Source organism: Phocoena sinus, chromosome 1 (assembly GCF_008692025.1).
Source record: "Phocoena sinus isolate mPhoSin1 chromosome 1, mPhoSin1.pri, whole genome shotgun sequence".
Classification (NCBI taxonomy): Eukaryota; Metazoa; Chordata; class Mammalia; order Artiodactyla; family Phocoenidae; genus Phocoena; species Phocoena sinus.
In genome coordinates, this window is record NC_045763.1 from 157,837,933 (window position 1) to 157,857,222 (window position 19,290).

Below are 19,290 nucleotides of genomic sequence, written 5' to 3' on the forward strand. Positions count from 1 at the left end.
TTGAGAAGAAAGTGTATTCTGTTGTTTTTGGATGGAATGCCCCATAAATATCAATTAAGTCCATCTTGTTTAATGTATCATTTGAAGCTTGTGTTTCCTTATTTATTTTCATTTTGGATGATCTGTCCATTGGTGAAAGTGAGGTGTTAAAGTCCCCTACTATGATTGTGTTACCATCAATTTCCCCTTTTATGGCTGTTAGCATTTGCTTTATGTATTGAGGTGATCCTATGTTGGGTGCATAAATATTTACAATTGTTTTATCTTCTTCTTGGATTGATCCCTTGATCATTATGTAGTGTCCTTCTTTGTCTCTTGTAATAGTCTTTATTTTAAAGTCTATTTTGTCTGACATGAGAATTGCTACTGCAGCTTTCTTTTGATTTCCATTTGCATGTAATATCTTTTTCCATCCCCTCACCTACAGTCTGTATGTGTCCCTAGGTCTGAAGTGGGTCTCTTGTAGACAGCATATATATGGGTCTTGTTTTTGTATCCATTCATCCATTCTGTGTCTTTTGGCTGAAGCATTTAATCCATGTACATTTAAGGTAATTATATGTATGTTCCTATCACCATTTTCATAATTCTTCTGCATTTGTTATTGTAGGTCTTTTCCTTCTCTTGTGTTTCCTGCCTAGAGAAGTTTCTTTAGGATTTGTTTTAAAACTGGTTTGGTAGTGCTGAATTCTCTTAGCTTTTGCTTGTTTGTAAAGATTTTAATTTCTTCATCAAATCTGAATGAGATCCTTGCTGGGTAGAGTAATCTTGGTTGTCGGTTTTTTCCTTTCATCACTTTAAATATGTCCTGCCACTCCCTTCTGGCTTGCAGAGTTTCTGCTGAAAGGTCAGCTGTTATCCTTTTCGGGTTTCCCTTGTATGTTATTTGTTGTTTTTCCCTTGCTGCTTTTAATATTTTTTCTTTGTATTTAATTTTTGATAGTTTCATTAATATGTGTCTTGGTGTTTTTCTCCTTGGATTTATCCTGTATGGGGCTCTCTGAGCTTCCTGGACTTGATTGACTATTTCCTTCCCCATATTAGGGAAGTTTTCAACTATAATCTCTTTAAATATTTTCTCAGTCCCTTTCTTTTTCTCTTGTTTTTCTGGGACCCCTATTATTCGAATCTTGGTGTGTTTAATATTGTCCCAGAAGTCTCTAGGACTGTCCTCAATTCTTCTCTTTTTTTTTTTCTTTATAGTGCTCTGCAGTAGTTATTTCAACTATTTTATCTTCCAGGTCACTTATCCGTTCCTCTGCCTCAGTTATTCTGCTATTGATTCCTTCTAGAGAATTTTTCATGTATTGTGTTGTTCATCATTGTGTCTTTGCTCTTTAGTTCTTCTAGGTCCTTGTTAAACGTTTCTTGTATTTTCTCCATTCTATTGCCAAGATTTTGGATCATCTTTACTATCATAACTCTAATTCTTTTTCAGATAGACTGGCTGTTTCTTTTTCATTTGTTTGGTCTGGTGGGTTTTTACCTTGCTCCTTCATCTGCTGTGTGTTTCTTTGTCTTCTCATTTTGCTTAACTTACTGTGTTTGGAGTCTCCTTTTTGCAGGTTGCAGGTTCATAGTTCCTGCTGTTTTTGGTGTCTGCCCTCAGTGGCTAAGGTTGGTTCAGTGGATTGTGTAGGCTTCATGGTGGAGGGGACTTTGCCTGTGTTCTGGTGGGTGAGGCTGGGTCTTGCCTTTCTGGTGGGCAGTACCACATCCAGTGGTGTGTTTTGGGGTGTCTGTGACCTTTTTATGATATTAGGCAGCCTGTCTGCTAATGAGTGGGGTTGTGTTACTGTCTTGCTAGTCGTTTGGCATTGGGTTTCCAGCACTGTAACTTGCTGATCGTTGAGTGGAGCTAGGTATTAGCATTGAGATGGAGATCTCTGGGAGAGGTTTCACTGTTTGATATTACATGGAGCCGAGAGGTCTCTGGTGGACCAATATCCAGAACTCGGCTCTCCCACCTCAGTGGCACAGGCCTGACACCCAGCTGAAGCACCAAGACCCTGTTAGCCACGTGGCTCAGAAGAAAAGGGAGGAAAAAAAGAAAGAAAGAAAGAAAAATAAAATAATTTTATTAAAATAAAAAATTATTAAAAGTTAAAAAAATTAAAAAGTAATAAAACAAAGAAAGAAAGTAAGAAGAGAGCAACCAAACCTAAAAACAAATCCATCAATAACAAGCACTAAAAACTATATAAAAAACAAAGAAAAATAACGGATAGATAGAACCTTAGGACAAATGGTAAAAGCAAAGCTATACAGACAAAATCACACAAAGAAGCATATACATACACACTCACAAAAAGAGAAAAGGGAAAAAAAATATATCTATATATATAAAAAAAAAGGGAGGAAGAAAGCAACTGAATCAATAAACAAATCTACCAATGATAATAAACTCTAAATACTAAACTAAGATAAACATAAACCAGAAACAAATGAGATGCAGAAAACAAACCCCAAGTCTACAGTTGCTCCCAAAGTCCACCATCTCAATTTTGGGATGATTCATTGCCTATTCAGGTATTCCACAGATGCAGGGTACATCAACTTGACTGTGGAGATTTAATCTGCTACTCCTGAGGCTGCTGGGAAAGATTTCCCTTTCTCTTCTTTGGTCGCACAGCTCCTGGGGTTCAGCTTTCGCTTTGGCCCCGCTTCTGTGTGTATGTTGCCTGAGGGCATCTTTTGGGAAGTCTGATATCTTGTGCCAGTGTTCAATAGGTGTTCTGTAGGAGTTGTTCCACATGTGGATGTATTTCTGATGTATTTGTGGGGAGGAAGGTGATCTCCACATCTTGCTCCACCTTCTTGAAGGTCTCCCTACCACATGTACTTTAGACTAGACAGGAATGCCACTTTGTTCACTTTCCCAACTCCACTCTTAGCACCTCACTCTCAATAGCTGACCTACTTTACTGAGATCACAACCAACTGACAAGAGCCTCATCAACACTTTCTTATCCCTCAAATGTATCTTCTCATTTTTTTCCTTCTTATCTAGTCCTCTTACTTCCCAAGATGAATCTCTCTAAGTTCTTGATATCTCCTACTTCTAGGGTTTCAGGGACATTGAGACATTTGTTGTCACATCTTTCTTGTATCTTCCATCCTTCATCCTCCATTGTTTTTACCTTTGTAGCTTTCCATTCACTTCTGAACACATTGCAGTCAGTCTTTTAACAAATTGTAGTCTGATTTCATGCTACTGAATTGGTCACATTATGGTCACCAGTCACTTCCTGATTACTAAACCCAGTGACTTCATCTCAGTCCTCATTTGACCCAACTCCAGGAAGACATTAACTGTACTAGCATAACATATCATCATTTCCCCTTGATTAATCTGATATTTCACTCTGTGGGTCCTCTTTGCATTGCTCTTGTCTACTCTTCCACATGTCTTTTAACTTGTTTTCCACAAGCCTGGAATGCAGACGTTCCTCAGTCAGTTCCTAGCTGTCCAGCCATGTTGCCCTAATTTCCAGGACTTTGTGTCTCCCCCTCACTTGACCACCTCCACATTGTGCCTTTAGCTCTAAGAACTCCTCTGTGCCCCAGACCTACATTTCTTGCTTCTACTAGACCTCTTTTATGGATGATATGCCATTAGCATCTGAAACTCTACACCACCAAATTGTAAATTCTCTCCTCCTTACTGTCTATCACTCCTTTTCCTTCTACAATTTTCTGTATTTTCTTTTCTCAGATAATGGTATTATCATTTTACCAACAGCCCTGGCTTGGAACCTTTAAAATATCGTGGGTCCTCCCCATTCCTCACTGTCAACATCCAATCAGTTATCAGACTCTCACCGTATCTTCAAAAACCCCTACTAAGTTATGCCTGCAGCTTCCATACCTATACTCCTGCTCTGGTTCAAGTCTTTACATACTCTTATGTGGCCTATTGCAATAGCCTTCTAATTGGTCTCCCTCAGGTCTCTTTCAATTCCAGTGTATCTTTCACATTGCTGCCAAAGTTCTCCTAAACTGTAACTCTCCCTGTTCAGGCAGCTCTCTTCTTGCAGTAGAATAAGACAAATCCTTAGCATGACCTTCCAGATCTTTCACAATATGATCCCACTCTAACTTTTCTAGCCTTATCTTTCACTACAAGTTTTCATATAACCTATACTGTTTCTATAACGTGACCTACAATTGACTATTTCCATGAATTTGCTCATGTTGTACTTTCCTGCACTGTATCCATCTGTGAAGTACCTATTCATTCTATGAGGGGCAACTCAGATGGCAGTCTTCTCGGAAGTTTTCCCCAGCACCTTCTTGTTTGAATTAATCTCTTCCTTCTCTGTATTCCTAGTGAGCTGTGTATAATTTTTGTGGCTGTTTACATAGCCCTCTCCACCAAAAGACCTTAAAAACCAGGTCTGTGACATCTATCATTGTATTCTTCACATGGCCATTTACATATTAATTGTACAATAAATGTTGAACTGAAGTAAAGTTAATTATTAGCTTTAAATATTAGTATGAATTTTTGTAATTAGTGCTTTTAAAATCTTAGTGGTTAAGAACTAGAAAGGCTACTGTGTATTGTAAATCTATTTTTCACTGAGTTAGTAATAATTCAAGGATTGATTTCTAAGAAGTTTACAAAATGCAGTGCCAAGTCTGGCAGTTTTTATCTCTAAGGTATGTTAAAACATATTAGGGGAGAAAGTATTTGCAAACGAAGCAATTGACAAAGGATTAATCTCCAAAATATACAAGCAGCTCATGCAGCTCAATATCAAAAAAACAACCCAATCCAAAAATGGGCAGAAGACATAAATAGACATTTCTCCAAAGAAGATATACAGATTGCCAACAAACACATGAAAAGATGCTTGACATCACTAATCATTAGAGAAATGCAAATCAAAACCAAAATGAGGGCTTCCCTGGTGGCACAGTGGTTGAGAGTCCGCCTGCCAATGCAGGGGACACGGGTTCGTGCCCCAGTCCGGGAGGATCCCACATGCTGCCGAGCAGCTGGTCCCGTGAGCCTGCGTGTCCGGAGCCTGTGCTCCGCAACGGGAGAGGCCACGGCAGTGAGACGCCCGCGTACCGCAAAAAAAAAAAAAAAAAAAAAAAATGAGGTATCATCTCACACTGGTCAGAATATCCATCATCAAAAAATTTATGAACAATAAATGCTGGAGAGGGTGTGGAGAAAAGAGAACCCTCCTGCACTGTTGGTGGGAATGTAAATTGATACAGCCACTATGGAGAACAGTATAGAGGTTCCTTAAAAAACTAAAAATACAACTACCAAATGACCCAGCAATCCCACTACTGGGCACATACCCTGAGAAAACCATAATTCAAAAAGAGACATGTACCACCATGTTCATTGCCGCACCATTTACGATAGTCAGGGCATGGAAGCAACCTAAATGTCCATCGACAGATGAATGGATAAAGAAGATGTGGCAGATACATACAGTGGAATATTACTCAGCTGTAAAAAGAAACGAAATTGAGTTATTTGTAGTGAGGTGGATGGACCTACAGTCTGTCATAAAGAGTGAAGTAAGTCAGAAAGAGAAAAACAAATACCATATGCTAACGTGTATATATGGAATCTAGAAGAATGGTACTGATGAACCTAATAACAGGACAGGAATAAAGACGCAGTTGTAGAGAATGGACTTGAGGACGCCAGGGGGAAGGGGAAGCTAGGACGAAGTGAAAGAGTAGCGTTGACATATATACACTACCAGATGTAAAATGGATAGCTAGTGGGAAGCTGCTGCATAGCACAAGGAGGTCAGCTTGGTGCTTTGTGACGACCTAGACGGGTGGGAGAGGGAGGGTGGGAGGGAGGCTCAAGAGGGAGGGGATATGGGGATATATGTATACATATAGATGATTCACTTTGTTGTACAGCAGAAACTAACACAACATTGTAGCAATTATACTCCAATAAAGGTGTATAAAAAAAGTATTAGGAATTTTGCTTTCTGAGATTAAAGAGTGAAACAGCATACATATTTTAATTTTAAAACCAACTACTTTATTACTGAGTTATGAAATGGTTACTTTCTTCTTATAGTTCCTTAACATTTGTTGCCACCTAGTGTTCTATTTTGCATATTGCATGCTAAATAAGTAGAAGCAATTACATTACATTACATTAATATTGTATTATATCATGTCATATCATATTCAGTCCTCCCTCTTTATCCATGGGGGATTGGTTCCAGGACAGAAATCTGTGACTGGTTGAAACCTTGGATGCAGAAACTGTGAATACAGAACCTCCAGATAAGGAGGACAGACTATATGTACTTTTACAGTGGCAATGAAAACACCTGAGAATTTTATCAGAAAATAAATCTATAACATGAGAAAATTATAGTGCCGTGCCTGGATTCAGTTGTGTAACTTCTTTGGATCAAATCCCTATTCTGCCACTTTCTAGGTCTGTGCTCTTGGGCAAGTTACTTAATGTCTCAAAGCCTCAGTTTCTTATCAACAGAGTGATAAAAGCCACTTAAAATTCAGTGAGTTAAATAAGTTAATCCATGTAAGCCATTTAGGAAAGTATATGGCACACAGTAAGTGATCAATAAATGTTTTTGTTTTTCTTTGAAATTTGCAAGTCATTACAACTGGGAATAATTTTAAAAGGGAGAAAAAAATTAACCTGGGAATAAATGAAGGTAGAAAAGTAGAGGTTTTTGCAGTGATGTTTTGGTAAAGCTACAAGATAAAAAGGTTAACTGGGCCTTAGACCTGCCTGCCTCTATTGGAAGGGAAATTGTTGGCTTTGGCATGATGTTCCCATGAGCATATCTATAATGAGATAATCCTCTAAAGAAATTTTTTTTTTTTTTTGGCTGTACGCGGACCTCTCACTGTTGTGGCCTCTCCCATTGCGGAGCACAGGCTCCAGACACGCAGGCTCAGCGGCCATGGCTCACGGGCCCAGCCGCTCTGCAGCATGTGGGATCTTCCCGGACTGGGGCACGAACCCGTGTCCCCTGCATCAGCAGGCGGACTCTCAACCACTGCGCCACCAGGGAAGCCCTGAAGAAACATTTTTTAAAAAATACCAACCCAGAAGTTTGAATAAATGTCCCCCCAAACTTTTTTTTTCCTTTTTAAGTATTCAAATTACTGTTTTCCTTAGACTACAGCAGAATCAGAAAAGCAAGAATTAGAAACCCGAAGTAAAAGGAAAATCAGAAAAGCCTTGAGCATTTGATTGCAAGCATAAATGTAGAATACAATGTTTCTTGATATGTACACTATCTTCCACAAGACAAAAACAAATTATAAATATCTTGAAAATGGGAAATAGGGATAGACTGACTGATAGGTTCCTAGTAAGGATGAGTTTATAAATTAATAATCAATAGTTTGCATTATTTGTAAATTAAATGCCTAAAACATGTTGAAAATCATTTTTATGTTGTGGGCTATGTTTCATAAAAATGAAAGCATTTTCATAAATTTTTAAGTTTATGTTCGTAAGTGTGGACTCTATTATTCCTCATAATTCTTTAATCCTATAATCATGAATTCTTTGATCACAAGGATATCTAGGAACCTAACCTTAGCACCTGGGAAGGACTTTTATATTTCCTAAAAGAGTTTCCCTATTTTAAGAATTGAGTTGACCAGGTACAAATTTATTTTGGAAAATGTTTTGACTCCATTAAGATAGTAATGCATACTTTTTGGTTTAATAAAACCAGGACTGGGAATATCAAGTCCAATAAATTATGTCTTGAAAAATGTGTTACTGTGGCCAACAAAGAATGACCACAAATAAATTTCCCAGAAGAGAAAAGGCCCTTTGAAGATTGAGTCTACTGGAGGGTGAGGGTTGTGTAAATCCCCAACTCCCCAAGACCTACAGCCATTTCCACTAAGAAAGGGATTGTGCTCAGGGAAAGAAAGGAGCCACGACCTTGGGAACTACTAGGAGAAATGGCCGCCGCAGATCCCAAACTAACTTGGTCACCTGTGAAGATCCATCAGTTAATTGGGTTGGCCAAACATCTTACGGAAAAACCCAAACCAACTTTTTGGTCAATAGTCTTTGAGGATTCGGTTATATGCCTTTACTGAATGATTATATGGCATATAATCAGGGAGCACTGAGTCATCTGGGATTCTGAAAACTAGGAGAGTAAGTCTTAGAATTAAAAGACAAAGCTTTAATGGAAGGAATGTATAAATATTTATTTAGTAAACCCAAATCTTGTATATGAGGACCATTGTAAGATTAAATGACTTTTCTAATTCCAAATGTTACTTAATATTTTCTTCATTGTGACCAGACATATATATTAAAATCAAAACAAGCAAAAGCTATTTTATATGGAATCATTGGCTACAAACCGAGAGTGATCAATATCCAGTTTTTAACCTAATATTTTTATTCAGTGTTTCGTTACTGCTTTCATACTCACCATCACCTCTCAGTGGTGTGTACTCCTCATAGAAGGCCATCCATGAAACCAAGGCTCCAGCAACGGTTTTGTTTAAGTGATTTACAACTTCTCCCTTGTGCTTTTTGTTTATATTATCTTAGCGTTAGGCCTCTTACCTGTCAGGATCATTTACTGTTCCTTGTTCTTGAATTGATTGAATTCTTTGAATTGACTCTTTAGTTGCTCTTCATGTTAGCCTGATTTTCAGCAGTTCCTTCCACTGTTCCTGTACCTAATAAGGTTGATGCCTGAGTTTTTATTCAATGAAAAACCTTCTGATTAAATGTATTAGTTTGTATTCCATAATCATTTTAGTCTTTCATGATATTCATATATCAGTGAACATTATGAACATTTTTATTAGGTTCATAAAAAATATTTTACACAAGAGCAATTGTGTTCTGAAGCGCAAAAATCTCTAATTCATAGTATTTCAAGCTCCAAGGGTTTAAATTATAGAAAAATTATGCTTTTCCATTTCTTTTAAAATCCAATGTAAAATTTTATTTTCCAGACATTTTCAACTAGAATTGGACTTGGGACTAACTCCCTAGGAGAATCTTTTTTCAGGCATTTTATTTGCTTATCGGTTAATCTGGGACAGTTGCATTTTATCCTCAGTTTTTATGCCTAGGAGTATAGAACATTTCCAGAAGAGTGTGAAAGAAATTAGGGTTTAATGCTCTCATGATAAAAAGAAGAAAATTCACATATCCTAGATATTTATTGTCTATATTTATTATAGCTTTCACCAGAGGGAAGCATAGCAATGCATAGAGCTTACAGTGCTTACTGAGACTGCTTCCATCTCCATTAACAACAACTGTGACTATCATTTTATAATTACATAGTATATAAGTCATATGAGACTTGAGTTTCTTTCTCTCAATTCAGGGGAACACAATAGAGTTTGAGTGAGGAGGATATAATGAGGAGCCACTGGGATGAGACTAAGACACCATAGTATGACTCAGATTTTCTATGTCAAGCACCTTAATTTTATTTTTTTCTTGAGATTTTGAATTTAGTTTATTATTGTGTGTTATGCATAACGATATTGTAAATATAGCCAAAAGGAAGTTAGAGAGAATTTACTTATGGAAATTCAGAGTGGGAAGTTTAAACTAAAGGACAATTATCGACTTTTAAATTGCCAGAAATGAAATATAACACTTCTCATTTTACAAAACTAGGTAGTAAATGCTGTTTTGAGTCTTTCCTTATCTAAACTTGATTATTACCTAGTTTTTACTTTAGTTAGGTGTGTAAGGAGAGTGAACCAAATCTTATCGTACTTATATTTAAGGAAGCTCAGTTATTATATAAACAGTAAATGCCTGTATGTAATGATAAATACATCTCATCTTAAAATTTTGATCTGTTTATCATTTAAAGTACAAATAATTTTTAACCATGTCGAGATGAAAAATCAGTTAAATTAGATACTTATATATTTCTTGTAGTATAAACATGATATATAATTGGAAAAACTAGAACACTTGGTTTTTCTGATCCCCTTTTATAAAATTCAGACTCCTCTGTGGCCCTTATCAAGGTTTGTTACCTGAATTTTCTTAGTTGATTAGTTAATATAGCCTTAATTGTGCAAACTGAAATATGTGAAAAAATACATTTGAATACATGTAACATTTGAATACATGTAACATATGAATCAGTAAGTGGTGTTGACAAACAAATATAAAAATATTCTTTACTTTGACTTTACAGTGAGTTGTAACTATTTTAAATAAAGTCAAAGCTTAATTGTCTTATTTCCCTCTCATTTCTTCTAAATTCTAAGGTCCCATTTCACTCTGTCTTATTCTGGCAGGCTTTAATCCAGTGCGAACAGTTGAAGAATGAACTGGAGAGGCAGACAGAGCGACTTGAGAAAGAACTCGCATCTCAGCGAGAAAAAAGAGCCTTTGAGAAAGAGATGATGAAAAGAGAAATAACAAAAGAAAGAGAGGACATGGGCTCAAAGGTATTTAAAGGGTTCAATTTGTTATCGACATTGCAGAAGAAATGTTTGTGGTGATATAATTGATGAGTCTGCAGGTTGCAATTCTTGAATGATCTTTATTAAAAAAATGTTTAATATCTTTATTGAAGTATAATTGCTTTACAATGTTGTGTTAGTTTCTGTTGTACAACAAAGTGAATCAGCTATAAGTATACATATATCCCCATATCACCTCCCTCTTGAGCCTCCCTCGAATGATCTTACATGTTTAAACCATTTAAGTAGTCAAGTTGCTTATAACTTAGAGTTCATAAAAATTTTCTATTCTTCAATGTGTTTCTCAATAAAAGTTATATTCTCTGACCTTTCCAAAGAAAATAATCAATTAGATTTCATGACAGGAAAATGTAAAATTTACTCTAATCCTGCCATTCTGTTTGATTCCCTTTCTGTTTGTCAGAGGAGAGCAGGTGCTCTGCAGATATCCAGATTTTATTTCAAGCTTGGTTAAATCAAGGAGAGATGACTCCCCCATTTCATCCCTCACTCCTAAATTAGCCTTTAAGAAGGTACAACACTTGTAAGAAACCAAGTAACCAAAACAAAAAGTGATGGTATACTCTGTACAAAATAGGTTCTAGCAAATTACGTGATGAATAATGACTATAACCAGATGAATACATGGAAGGGAGAAATTAGAGTCAAAAGGAACAGATAACATGAGATGGGCAGTGTTTGAAAAAGAGTAACAAGCTAGAATACAGAGTTTAGTGGAACCTAGCTTTAAGGTTGCTACAGTTGAATAAAATTGAGCAAGATGGGGTCCCTCAAGTAACCCAAACAATGGTTACATGTTCTGTTTTTTCAAAGCAGGCTCACAGCTTATACCTACATGCTGTCTTAAACATGTGGTAATTAACTCATTCAGCAAATATCTACTGAGTATCTGCCGTGTGCAAGGCAGTGTGTAAGCCTAAGGCTATATAAAGAGAAAAATCACAAATTCTGCCCAATGAGTTTTAAGTCTTACCTTACCTGAGCCAAGATAAACTCCCTCGTTTTCTTATCCTTTTTAAAAAAATTGTGCCTGTCAAAACCTACTTATAGGTCAGTCTAGTTATCTACATTCTCTGACCTGGATTGGTGATCTCAGCTAGTGAAGAAAAATCCTATAATCTTGCAGATGACACCACCATACACTTATGGTTCAATGTCCACCATTCTGTTGGTGCTTTCTAGCAGTCCTCCTATGCATTCCTCTCTCTCCCGTTCATTCAGGATTCAACAGATATTAATTGGAGGTCCTGGGAATGTGGTAGTCACAGGACCAATGCAGTTACGTCATGAAGTTTATAGACTTGTGGGAGAGGTAGACATTAAACACATACTTCCACAAATGAGTTTTTACCACTATGATAAAGGCATGAAGGTACGGTACAGGGTACCATGAGAATGTGTAACAGGCAAATATAACTTAGTCTGGGCAGTCATGGAAGACTTTCCTAAGAAAGAGGTTTTGCAAATGAGGCTCAAAAGAGTTGAGTAGGAGTGGTCAGGTGAAGAGTTGAGGGGAAGAGTTTCAGACCCAGGAAAACAACACTCCCAAGGCTCTGAAGCTAGAAAGCATCATACTTTCTAGGAATTTAGAGAGGGCTCAGGTGACTGGAGCATAGGAAGTAAGGGCCAGAGTAGTGGAAGATGAGTTTGGAGAAGTATGCAAGGACCAAATCATGAATGGTCTTAAAATCCATGTGAAAGGTTTTAAATGTTATCCAAAAGTGAAGGGAAACCATTGAATGGCAGTAAATTGGGCAGTGTCGTGATCCCATTTATATTTGAGAAAAATCATCTGTCAATAGATTTGAAGCAGGACCAGAATAAACCCCTGGAGATCAGGTGAGAGGTAATTATAGTAGTCTAGGTGGGAAGTGTTGGTATCTAAGACACATTTTTCAAGGACTATTTCAAATCAGTTTTATTCCCCTCAAATTCTCTACCATACCACCTCTCCCCTCTTTCTCGGCAGAGAGCCTTACTTCCCTAACAAAGAAAGTTGACAGCCATTAGATGGTAATCACCTTATTTATCCCCCCACAACCTCTGCCTAAAGTAAAATTTCACCTGTACTGCAACCGTGTCAGAATGGGAGTGGCTTGATCCTAATCCTTTCCTCTTGCTCTGAATCTCATCCTCTTCTACCACCTCAGTGACCTATTTCCATTAGTTCCCCACTCTCTTCTGAATCTTCAACCTTTGTCCTTCACTATAGCCTTTTCCTTATCACCAGGAAAATAGTCTCAAACTTCTCTCACCTGTTGAAAGAAACTAATCTTTCTTCTATCCAGTCATTCTCAATCTTGGCTGCACAGAAGTTCCAAAACTCTCATTGCCCAATCTGCATCCCAAACGAATTATGGGGGAATATCTGAGGGTAGGATCTAGGAATCAGTATTTTAAAAAGTTGTCCAGGTGATTCCAATGTGTGGCCAAGGCTGGAAGCCACCTTAGTAATTCCATATCCCTCTTTACTCTTCCCCTTAATAGTCAAGTTTCTTGAAAGATTTGTCCAAACATGTTATCTTCATTTTCTTACCGCTCATTCACTCTTCAGCCCACTACATTTCAGCTTCTGTGCCCATAGCCAATGAAATTACTGTTGCTGTGTTCACTGGAGACCTCCTTGTGCTATTTTTAGTGAATATTTTTTCGTTCTTATTCTCCTTAAAAGGTTCTGTTTCTTTGATTTCTCTGAATCATAGTCTTTTTTTTTTTTGCGCTACGCGGGCCTCTCACCCTTGTGGCCTCTTCCGTTGCGGAGCACAGGCTCCGGACGCGCAGGCTCAGCGGCCATGGCTCACGGGCCCAGCCGCTCCGCGGCACGTGGGATCCTCCCAGACTGGGGCATGAACTCGCGTCCCCTGCATTGGCAGGCGGACTCTCAACCACTGCGCCACCAGGGAAGCCCTGAATCATATTCTTGTTTTGGGAGAATGATGATGTGTGCCTTTTAGGTTACTCTGAGTTTAAACTGCCTTTGAGATAATGAAGGAGACACATCCAGAAAGCACCTTGATAGGAGGTTCTAGAGTTTAGCAGAGAGCTTTAGATTTAGATGTCTTTAGCAGTACTGTGGCTTTAATTTCATATGTATGGTATTGATTCCTAAATCTTTAGCTCTCTAGTGAGCCCCCAAACCAGCTGCACTTCCCATCTTCCCTCTCATAGTAGAACTACTATTCATTCATCCATTTGCCCAACTCAGAAATCTTGCTGTCATCCTTGTTTCCTCCTTCTCCCTCACCCTGTACGTCAAGTCACCAATTTCTAGAGTTTCAGGCCCTTACCGATTTTACATTGCCTTGTCTCTCCATCCCACTGCTCTCCATATCTCACCCTTGGGTGATTCCTACAGCCCCAAGTGGTAGAAGCCCCTTGCTTCTAGTCTCACCTCCTTATCTGTTCTCTTACCCAAAGATCCAAGGATGATCTTCCTAAAATGAACACGTCAATATGTCAGTCTCTTGCTTTAAAATCCTTTCTTGTCTCTCTATAACCCGATCTTTTACTATAGCATAAAGATTGTACATTTTTTCCCTCTCTTTGGTTCTCCAGTCTCATCTCCCTTCTCTTTTCTTCCTTGTATTACCACCATACTGATCTACTTGTACTTCCTCAAATGTGCAAACATGCCAGTCTGCCATACTGTTTTTTCATTTCAGGATTTTTCAGGGCTTTGCCCCTCCCCTCCCATCCCCACACCCCCCACCTCACCCCCATTGCCTAGAGGAATCTTCCTCTGGCCTCTCTGACTGATCCTTCAGAGTTCTCGATACCACCTCTTCTCACAGTCTCCCAATGATAAATTTTTGGGAGCCCCTCCTATGGGCTTCAATAACTCAATGTATTGCAAAGTCTTATTGAATTATCTCCCCTAATTTACTATGATTCCCTTGCATATATGGTTTGTTAACATCCTTATTGCCTTATGGCCACATTCCTCCCACATAAAATGTGTTCAGTATATATGTATTGAATGAATACAAGGGGAATACAAATGGAAGGAAGAAGGCTCCATGCCATTGGAAAGGCATGACTAAAATACTGAGAGTTCAGAGGATCAGAACAGATTTCTGTCTGCAAGAGATCATGGAACACTTGGTGGAGAAGGTAGCATTTTAACTGAGCTTCAAGAAAACAGGCAGGATTTAGAAATGCAGAGTGTGGGGGAGATGTACCAACATGAGTAAGGTATGGAGGGAGGTAAAGTTGCAAGCTGAGCTTTGAGAGAGAGAATGAATGGCATCAAGAGCAAAGATCAGCTACTGTTCATGCCTAGGAGACTTTTTTTCTGGGTTGTTTAGTGGAAACTTTTGCCTTGCTGAGTAGTTCTACTATGTAAAAATATATTGATGAGAATTCCTGATAAGTAGAAATAAAGGAAGTCTGAACTGTGCCAGGGAATATTCCAGGTGCTTTTATGTATAACTTTCTTAAACTGATAATTATTTCATGAATAAAAGTGTTAACAGAAATACAATGCATTTCTTTTTTTTTTTAATTTATTTATTTATTTATTTTTGGCTGCATTGGGTCTTCATCGCTGCACGCGGGCTTTCTCTAGTTGTGATGAGCGGGGGCTACTCTTTGTTGCGGTGTGTGGGCTTCTCATTGGCACTTCTCAAGTGCCTTCTCTTGTTGCGGAGCACAGGCTCTAGGCACGTGGGCTTCAGTAGTTGTGGCACGCGGGCTCATTAGTTGTGACTCGCGGGCTCTAGAGTGCCGGCTCAGTAGTTATGGCTCATGGGCTTAGTTGCTCCGCGGCATGTGGGATATTCCCCCACCAGGGATCAAACCATGTCCCCTGCACTGGCAGGCAGATTCTTAACCACTGTGCCACCAGGGAAGTCCTACAATGCATTTCTGAGTCTGAGTCCTTTTTTTCTTTTTGACTCCATTAAGCCTTATTTGACATTTAATCTGAAGATCCTGCCCTAAATAAAGATGTATGAATAAAGAGCTGAAAGTGATCCTAGCACTGAAGCAAGTACTCTCACAGAAAATGGCAGAAAGAAGCTCTGAAGTAAAAGGATTTAGTGTTGAATCCAAATTGACCTTTATGTGACCTTGAACAATTCATTTAACCTCTCCAAATTTCAGAGTAGTAGATCCTTGGTTGATCTCCTCAAGGAATTTATAGGATTAAATGAGATAATGTTTTGAAAGTACCTAATATAATACCTGGCTTAGGTTAGACCATTTAACAAATTTTAGCTTGTGGCTATTATTCTTACTCTAGTGAAAGAGAGAATTAGCTCTATCGGGTAGATTTCTTGGACCTTTGTGTTAGTAAAAGCAGACAAATTTTAATATAAAGTCCAGCTTTACTTTTTATTTATTAGCTTGAAATGAACTTGGGAACATTACTTAAGTTTTCATTTTTTCAACTGAAAGTTAATCCAATACATTCCTTTCCAAAGGGAATTAAAAGAAAATTATCACACTGCTTAGCACAGGAAGTTAATTTAATAGGGTGTCTGAACAGTTCATCATAACGTTGTAACTTCTCATGGTTAGTGCTGGAGCAGGTGTCCCTGCTTTCCTAGTGGTAGGAATGCTCATGAGACTTGTAGATTTTCTTTCCTTCTTTTTATTATTTTTCTTCTTTCCTTTCTTCTTACTGCTTAAAAATTTCATTTGTGTGGGAAGCTCTAGGAGAGCAGATGCCTTCTACCTAGACAGATTTTGAATCATTCCCCCATGAACAGTTCTTGCTGTGAGTTTGCCTGTTGGCATCAGTAATGGTCTTTGGTTGCACTAAACCGCTAAGTTTGTTCGTTCAATCAGTCCTTCAATCTTCTATTTATTGAATGCCCCCTGTGGTTTGTGTATTTTCTCATTTGGTTCCCTTGATAATAGCCCATTGCTAGAATCCTTAATTCTTGTACCTTTTTTTATGAGGAATGCCACTTTATACCACATTCAGTACACTAGGGACTGCTTTAGTGTAGAGATTTTTATCAAGCTCTCCCATCCTGGGTGTCCTTGTCTCTTGCTTGCCCCTGTCAAAGTTTAAAGGACTTATCTGATGTCAACACCCTGGACATCCAGCAGTGTTGCAGCTGTCTGTGTTACTCCTGCCCCTGCAACAGATGTGGATGGAGAAGCTCCTGCAGTGTAATGTTGACTTCCAGATGGTGGGCATGGAGAAAAAGAAGGTGTGACAACAGGAGGGGAGGCCTTGAGAAGTGGGTGACAGAAGGGAGCAGACAGGTAGTGGGCAGAGGAATGAAGTGATGGGTGGCAGAGGGAAGGAATCATATGGAAGGTGTATGATTTGTTACATGCTATAGAAACTGACTCAGAATTTACCATTAGCAAAATAAATGTCTGCCCATTTACTTCAAAAAAACCACACAATATTAATATGTTTACCATAGATCCACATAAATAAGTAATATATGGTTTTTAGTAGCTGGTAATTAAAGTTTGTTATTGTTGTATGGTTCCAGAAAAGCTATAATTACATATTCATAATATGCTTACTCATGAACTTGAAGTTTTAAATTAAGAAAATTCAATTAATATTTTTGATTTGTTACATTTAACTTCTTTTGACCTTTAATTTTTGTTTCAGATTGTAATCTGCATAAGGATAGTTTGTAGCTTGGTATTAGTAAAAGTAATTTTATGTGCAAATTAGATTTGTAGCCAGTCTCTTGATGAAAGAAGGACATGTAAACAGCCATAAGTTAAATGTATAATTCTCCACAATCCCCAGGAATGTTAATTAATGCATCTACCGTCTAAATTAGAAAGTAGCTACTGGGGCTCATTATTTTCATGTTGTCAATTTTAATTAGTTGACAAAGGTAATCTTGATTTTTATTACAAAATTTTAGTTATTGATTTCAGTTGTAAAACTGAATTCACACCCATGTTAGTGTACAATGACAGATTTCAAATATTGTTTCAAATTTGTTATCAGTTTTTATTTTAGCTGATTAAAAACTGATAGCTATCCCATATGTTTTGATCTGGGGCAAGGTAGCATTTCTTCATCACTTTAAAACTGCTAATACAAATGAGAAATTAATAGCCTAGAAAAGTTTGACCTACTGGAGCAGAGTAAAATCTAATTGCAAACCAAAAGCTATAAAGGTTAAATCTAAGGTCTAGAAAACATTTCTCACCCTGGGAAGAAAAACTAAGAACCTGATATCCATATAGTCCCTCAGAAAAGCCATTTATTCTACTGATTCATTCATTCATCAAACGTTAAACATATACCTGTTGAGGAACATGCTCTTGAGGAACTTCTAGTCTAATGAGGAAACAGAAAACAAAAAACAGTGTGATGTGTTAAGTACTGTGCATGTAAATAATTTTAGTTGAGAAATAATATATCAAGAAAATTTGAAATATATTTTAGCATGGAGGATAAATTCAGCACCTTTATTCTTGTGTCTACCATAGTACAAAATTTCTAAAATACTTCGTATTTTTAAAAAATACTATTTTATATTCTTATTGAAATTTTCAGATATTAGGCATATCTTTATAAGGTGGTTAGAAATTCTTAAAGGACATAAAACTTTGGTATTCTTACAGGGTTAGTATAGCATATGGAAGTTTCTTAATATCTGCTGATTGATTCTATTTTTAATATTTAAAAAGCATGGTGACTATAGTTAACAGTACTGTACTGTGTATTTGAAAGTTGCTAAGAGAGCAAATCTTAAAAGTTCTCACCACCAGAAAAAAAAGAAAATTACGTGAGGTGATAGTCAAGGGAGATGAATTGAGAATGCAGAGCAAAGGAGATACCCAATCCACAGAGAAATGACTTACAGAGAGAGCCCAGTGGCCATGCTGAGACTCTATTAAGTCAAGATATTTAAAATATTTTTGTCAAATGACATTATCACTTAGGACTTCTTTTCCTCGTACAGACGTTGACCCTATCTCAGAGTATTGCCCAACTGGAGGCTCAGGTGGAAAAGATTACAAGAGAGAAAATTTCAGCTGTTAATCAACTAGAGGAAATTCAAAACCAGCTTGCTTCCCGGGAAATGGATGTCACAAAGGTACAAAGAGAGAGTCTAGTTTACTAATTACTTAAATATTTTAGTTGAAAATTTTTTCCTAGTGTTGAAAGCTCAAAAAGAAGTCTGGGGTATAAAAATTTTGTTATTTCAAGATAATAAAGGTCCACATAATGGTCATTCAGCAAACATTTACTTATTATCAGCAGGCCCTTTTCTGGGTGCTGCAAATACAAAGATGAATTAGACACAAATAATGTCCTCAAAGAGCTTAAGGATTAAGTTGCTGAGACAGAACTGTAAATTAACAAGTTTTATTACTTTAATTATTGAATACCTGATAAAACTTGTACATCTGAATTAGTCAACTAGGAGTAATTTTTTGCATAAGTTTGGTCTTCACAATAATACTAAAAGACATGTATTTATTTATAACATGAAAAGTGTGCTTAACATAATTCTCCATCTCTCATTCTTTCAGACCTGTTCTCTAAAATCAAGATTCTAATACTACAGCTTCTTATTCTGTTGGTCCTTAAATTTATACTTTACACTGTGGTATCACTGTGTCTGCACTACGGGCATCACAAACTTGTGAACCAAGAACTAAAATGCTTAATGATCTTAACTGGCTAAGGTACATGTTTAAGAAACACTAGAAGTCTGTGTAGATTTCAGTAATCATTGCTTTAAAACTAAGTCACTAAATATGGACATGCATGATGTAATAAATTAAATCAATTTATTTTTCATCAGTACATACACAGATAATTTTATTAAAATGCATACCCATTTCATACTGCATTTTACTTCTCAACATATTTTCCTAAAT

At 37.4% G+C, this 19,290-nt stretch overlaps 1 protein-coding gene across 6 annotated transcripts in view; it reads left to right on the forward strand.

Annotated features, from left to right (window-relative positions):
• The window catches only part of SDCCAG8 (SHH signaling and ciliogenesis regulator SDCCAG8), a 262,756-nt gene that overhangs the window by 70,859 nt on the left and 172,607 nt on the right, over positions 1–19,290 (forward strand). For all 6 annotated transcript variants that reach the window (XM_032643294.1, XM_032643360.1, XM_032643209.1 and 3 more), the window contains exons 10-11: positions 10,285–10,437; positions 18,366–18,500. In XM_032643294.1, the coding sequence (XP_032499185.1) occupies positions 10,285–10,437; positions 18,366–18,500 (288 nt within the window). The remainder of the gene's footprint in view (positions 1–10,284; positions 10,438–18,365; positions 18,501–19,290) is intronic.